This window comes from Hoplias malabaricus, chromosome 2 (assembly GCF_029633855.1).
Source record: "Hoplias malabaricus isolate fHopMal1 chromosome 2, fHopMal1.hap1, whole genome shotgun sequence".
Classification (NCBI taxonomy): domain Eukaryota; kingdom Metazoa; phylum Chordata; class Actinopteri; order Characiformes; family Erythrinidae; genus Hoplias; species Hoplias malabaricus.
The window spans coordinates 64,973,691-64,979,690 of NC_089801.1; the positions used below are offsets into that span (position 1 = coordinate 64,973,691).

A 6,000-nucleotide genomic window follows, 5' to 3' on the forward strand; every position below is an offset into this window, starting at 1 on the left:
AAGAGCTGTCTACAGGCCATACACACAGAGGTGAATGACAAACACTGTGCTATATCAAATTCAGCACAATGGCATTTTTTACAATGTACCACACTATTACAGAATAATGTCATTATTACCAAACCCATTATTTTGTTGTAGTGCTACTCTATGCTAAAAGGCCTATCTTGAAAGGAAACTGACATGTTAGTAAAACTATTGTAGAATGATATCTTTAAACAGCACTGTGAACATAAACCAAACAGCAAGAGATTTTCCAAACACAAAACTTACTGTTTATTTAGTTTATTTCTATTTTCAGGAAATCACTGTTGGAGACAAATTTCCTGAACAGGAATAAAGTCTAGTCCTGGACAAGGCAGCACTCTAGTGTATGATTCTCTAAAGCAAAATTAAATCTAGTTCAGGAGTAAGGGAATCTGCGTCTATATAATGTTCAAAAGCATCCAGACAAGTATAATTCAGCTACTTTAAGGTGCCAGTGTTGTTTAGTTGTGCACACACAACTTGTAAAAAGCCCATAATCTATATTTGGCAAAAAATAATTGACATTATGCCTATATGTCCCAGCAACAGATGGTTCAGAGGAATAAAAATTATGATTACTGCCTTTCCCTCTTTCAAACTTATTACAGATTCTACTTGTAACCTCAGACAACTCTTGACAATACAATAAATCCAGCATTAAGGGTGTAACAATTTCAGTACAGAGGAAGAAAATGTTTAAAATATATATCAATCAAGCTGTTTCCAGGCATTTCTCATTCAATGCCTTTCACAAAGTCCCCCGTCAACTAAGAGGTAAAAGTTAAACAAATACGCGGCAAACCTGATATATTTTAACATGCATTCTCCCCCAGATTTCCACTGAATCCTCCAAATTACGAGGCTGATAACAGCTGTATGAAGTATGAATACAGCTACATGCTTACACAGAGTTGGAATTTGAATATTAATACTGTCTAAAACAATAATAATAATAATAATAACAAACACCCACACAAAAACCAAGCCAGCTTTGTTAAATGTGGTATTAAAAAGGATTAGGCAATAGCAGAGTACAGTTTGTTAGAGTATCTTGGAAGATTGTTAGAATTAGTGTCATTCAAGTTCATTTGAGTATGCACCAGAGCTTTGAAATATAACTATATTGAGGGAGAACATATGCAGGACAATAAAATATATCAGGTTTAAAATATTTTTTGTTGCAATTTTGTTGTATGCAATAGCAGTGATTTTTATAAGGGCACAGCACAGAGTAAAAAAAGAGGGGGGGGGGTAAAATTGGTTTTACCCAATTTTTTTTATTTTTATTTATTTTATTTTTTTTTATGTTGGAACCTCAAACACTGAATATTAATTTTAGTAAATTAAATTTCCAAGAGTGAGCTTCAGCAAACAGTATGCAATGTTTTAAGACATTTTAAACTCATAATATCCAGAAAACCTTGAACCTACAAAGCTGAACAAACTTTTAAGCCTGGAAACAAGTTTATTATATCACCTGAAATTCAACTTAAAGCCTGAGGACTTATTACCTCACAGCACCCAAACATAATGAAACAAAAATCTGAGAGAAACATTGACAAAACTAACATGTTTAGCCATGATGACACTGCACTGTGAAATTCATGTTAACAGTAGCTGACCACTTAAACTAGGGCCTAAAGAGTGTATGCTCTGTCAGAATAAATGACAACTGAAAAGCTAAAGGCCTGCTTAAGTTTTCATTGTGAATCCTCCCTTTGTAGCTTACTTTGCAAATAGAGCACAACTTGTTAGCATGCTAACTCAGTTACCAAGAGCAATTTTGGGAACAAAAACACAATTTGCAGCAAAGAAAACGGTTTGAGACAAAATGTGAGCCTTATGCGGTAAAATGAGCCTTGGTGTTTAACAGAAAGGTTCGTGTTGGAGTTTTCAACTCAATAGAAAATATCAGCTGTGCAAAATTAGCAAGCTAGCGCCTGTTAGCCATGCTAATCATCTATCCAGTCATCTCCAACGGATCCAGTAGATTTTAACAGAGAATTTAAGCAAAACAGAAATGAAAAGGAGGCTGTTTTAACTCGTCAGGTGGTGTGTGCGTTTTGTTTGCACAGAAAGTGTCTTGTCATTTTGCCAACTATCTAACATGATCTAGGAAGCTAGCTGGGCTAGTTAGCATATGTGCTAGCTGTCATTTTGTTGTTCCCAGCTCAAATAAACTCTGAAGAAGCAGAAACACCGAAAACTACATGTTAATAACGGTGTTAGTATGTCAGAAACAGCTGCTCAATGCCTTAAATATCTGTAACAAATGTGTGAAATCGATGACAACGTTGAATATATATATATATATATATATATATATATATATATACACACACACACACACACAAAGTAGGGTTAAATATGGTCTAAAGTCTAGCAAATCAGTTTGTAGGAAACAAACCAACTCTCCAGATACCAAATACAGTACATGTATGAAAAGTGGGAGAAGTGGGTGAATGCAGACAAGTGCATATTTATTCATAAAACACAAGCTAAAAGCAACTTTGTGGAGGCACATTGTGGCCCCGGCTTCAAAAACAAAACCTCAGTCTTTAACTTAATGAAAACTGGACAGTATACACAAGAGAAGAAAACATGTATGTAAATCCATTATAAAAGGACGTGCAGTTGTAGTGGGTGAGAGCTAAACCACTGAAGCTGATGACTGAGTGGTGTATAGCTGGGACACAAGGCCAGACTGAAAAAACACATAGGAAACAATCTCTCCAGAAGGATGACATTCAGATCTGAGACATCTGGGGTTGAAATGCAGGTCTGTTGAGGCCTTTGTCGAGTATCAAACAAGAGGCAAAGAGAAAGTGCACAAGGCAGAAAAACAAGAGATCACTGAGAGCTACATCCACACAATCTTCAGCCATAAGCCAAACCAAGGCAAGCACAGCAAAGCAAAGCAGCGAGCTGGAAACTTAGCTCCTGATTCAACGCCTAATAAAAATAATACAAAGCTGTACTTACTCTCGTTCAGCACCTCCACCAGCTCGGCGCAGTTTTCGCACATCGTTCATGAAGAGAACAATAAAGAGAAAAGCCAAAAATGTGCGCTCAAATCATTGGAAATTGTTGATGGATTAAAAACGTTGGCAGCTGTTTTTTTAAGGACAGGAGAGAGAGGAGACAGACACACAGAAAGAGACAGAGAAGGGAGTGAAATGAAAAGGAGGAGGAAAAAAGGCCCCGACGCCAAATGCCAGGCTCTAAAAGACCGTTCAGAAAGCACCACACAGGGGCTCTGGTTGTGGAGAGGGTAAACGGACTGTTCCTCCTAAAAGACCGATGCCACACACTGTGGTGAGGCACTGAGTTGTTCGAGAGTCGAGCCGAAAAGAGCACATACAACAGCCATGTTGAAAACGGGGGGCGACATTCAGTACAAACTTCGGCTCTTTCCGCCGCGTCTCCTTCGCTGCGCTCGGCAATGTTCGGCTCCGTAGAGAATCGATTCTGCGAGTCCAAGCATTCAAGAAGGGAGAGTCAACACCAAAACTGGGGAGTCGATTTTACACCGATACTGTTCAAAGATCCACCCGCAGTGTGATATTGTTTTCCTGCTGTCTCTGTTAATGAGACTGAACAAGAAACGTATTCTTCTTTTTCTAATTTTTGTATATATATATTTTTTGTATTTTAGTTTTCTCCCCATTTTGTCACCCCATTTATTTGCTATATGGTGCTCCTTGCCTGGGCCATGTGTGACATCACACCTCCCATGATGCCCTGGTGCCTTCTCTCAGTAACTATGAAGTATTCGTAGTGGTTTATGCACGTCATGCCTTTTTGTGTTGAACTACATAAATTCTGGATAAACATTAAAGCGAGCTGCTTGTTTTGAAGTGGAAAGACATTGAAATACAGCAATACAATGAAATTCGACCTCTGAATTCTGAACACACTGAACACACACACACACACACACACAGTAGATAGCCATGGTTTCACACATTCACCCTGTCACTTACACTGGACATTTTCACAAATCCACATACCAAAATGTGCTTTTGGACAGTGGGAGGAAACAAACATAGGGAGAACACACACCTCCTCAAAGACAGTGGTCTGAGGCTACATTGTTTATGGCTTAAAAATCATAATTGATTATTAATTAATTATTATTATATTTTATTATGCATACTAAGGCAATGTAACAGAGATGATGATTTTTGGCGCAGCAGGTGGTGTCGCAGTCACACTGCTCCAGGGACCTGGAGGTTGTGGGTTCAAGTCCTGCTTCAGGTGACTGTCTGTGAGGAGTTTGGTGTGTTCTCTCCATATCCACATGGGTTTCCTCCGGGTGCTACATTTTTCTCCCATGGCCCAAAAACACACGTTGGTAGGTGGATTGGTTACTCAAATGTGTCCGTGGGTGAGTGAATGTGTGTGTGTGTTGCCTTGTGAAGGACTGGCGCCACCTCCTGGGTGTATTCCTGTCTTGCGTCCAGTGATTCTGGGTAGGCTCCAGACCCACCCCGACCCTGAACTGGATTAGCGGTTACAGACAATGATTGAATAAATGAATGTTGAATGTGCTCTCTTCGGCTCAAATGTTGAACAACTCAGTGCCTCACCACAGTGTGTGACTCTATCACTTCTTCACTACTGGACTCTCTGGACTCACTTCAGTCTGATTACCGTCACAACCGCTCCACAGATGATGCCAATTCACACCTGGACACTGGGAGGAACAATTATGTCAGAATGCAGTTTGTTGACTATAGCATTTAACACGATTATACCTTCCATACTTACCACCAAGTTGGAAGATCTGGGACTTCTTCCATCCCTGCGTCACTGGATCTCCAGCTTCCTGACAGACAGACCGCAAGTAGTGCAGGTGGGCAATCATCTCTCACCCTCAGCTTTGGTGCTCCTCAAGGGTGTGTTTTGAGTCCTTTACTGTACTCATTAAACACCTAAGACTGTGTGGCCCCTTCCAGCTCGAATGCCATCATCAAGTTTGCTGACATTCTGTTGTAGTAGGCCTGATCTCCAACAACGAATAGAGGGCCTACCTGGAGGAGATTACATGCCTGGAGACCTGGTGCCACGATAATAATCTCCTACTCAATGTGAGCAAGACTAAGCGGCTGATAGTGGACTACAGCAGGAAACAGACCAGGAGATACCATCCTGTGAGAATCAATGGTGCCGCAGTGGAAAGAGTGAACAGCTTCAGGTACCTTGGAGATCACATCTCGCAGGATCTGTCATGGCCATGCCACATCAACAACCTGGCAAAGAAGACCCAACAGCGTCTCTTCCACCTCCAACGCCTAAGGGACTTCAGACTGCCCCCCAAGGTGCTGCGGAACTTCTACTCTTGGACCATCGAGAGCATCCTCATGTGGAACATCACAACCTGGTTTGGAAACAGCACCCAACAGGATAAACAGACCTTGAAGAGCATAGTGCTTAATCCAAGCCGTGCTTCCTGAACTCCAGATCATCTATAAGAAGTGATGCTGGTCCAAAGCTAAGAGGATTGTGAAGGACCTCATTCATTATCTGTAACTGCTTTTCCAGTTCAGGGTCGCGGTGGACCTCAGACATCCTAGTTACTAACTGTTCACTCTGTTCGTACCTGAACCAGCTCTAAACCCAGACTTCATCCAGCTCATTGATTTGTTCATGTTTTGTTGTACAGTTTTAGATTAAATTCTTTGTAGTTTAATATTATTTGAGAATGTCTTTACATTTTATTTTATATTTTATTCTATTACTATTTCCTTAACTCTTGTATTTGGTTAATGAGTGTGGACAGTCATCAAAGTATTTCACTGCAAGTTGTACTGTGTATAATTATGTATGTGACAAATAAACTTTGATTTGATTTGAACATGCATTCCATTTTTATTATAAAACATGCTTTCAGTATGCCTTCAAACAAAAACTGTCCAGGAACACAGAGGTCCCGTCACCTCAGGCAGATGCATTAAACTCTGGTTTAACTCT

At 40.2% G+C, this 6,000-nt stretch overlaps 1 protein-coding gene across 1 annotated transcript in view; it reads right to left on the reverse strand.

Annotated features, from left to right (window-relative positions):
* The window catches only part of usp34 (ubiquitin specific peptidase 34), a 57,138-nt gene extending 53,599 nt beyond the window's left edge, over positions 1-3,539 (reverse strand). The window contains exon 1 of the mRNA XM_066660857.1: positions 3,010-3,539. Coding sequence (XP_066516954.1) covers positions 3,010-3,052 — 43 coding nt within the window. The 5' untranslated portion in view covers positions 3,053-3,539. The remainder of the gene's footprint in view (positions 1-3,009) is intronic.
* Positions 3,540-6,000: the final 2,461 nt, after the last annotated feature.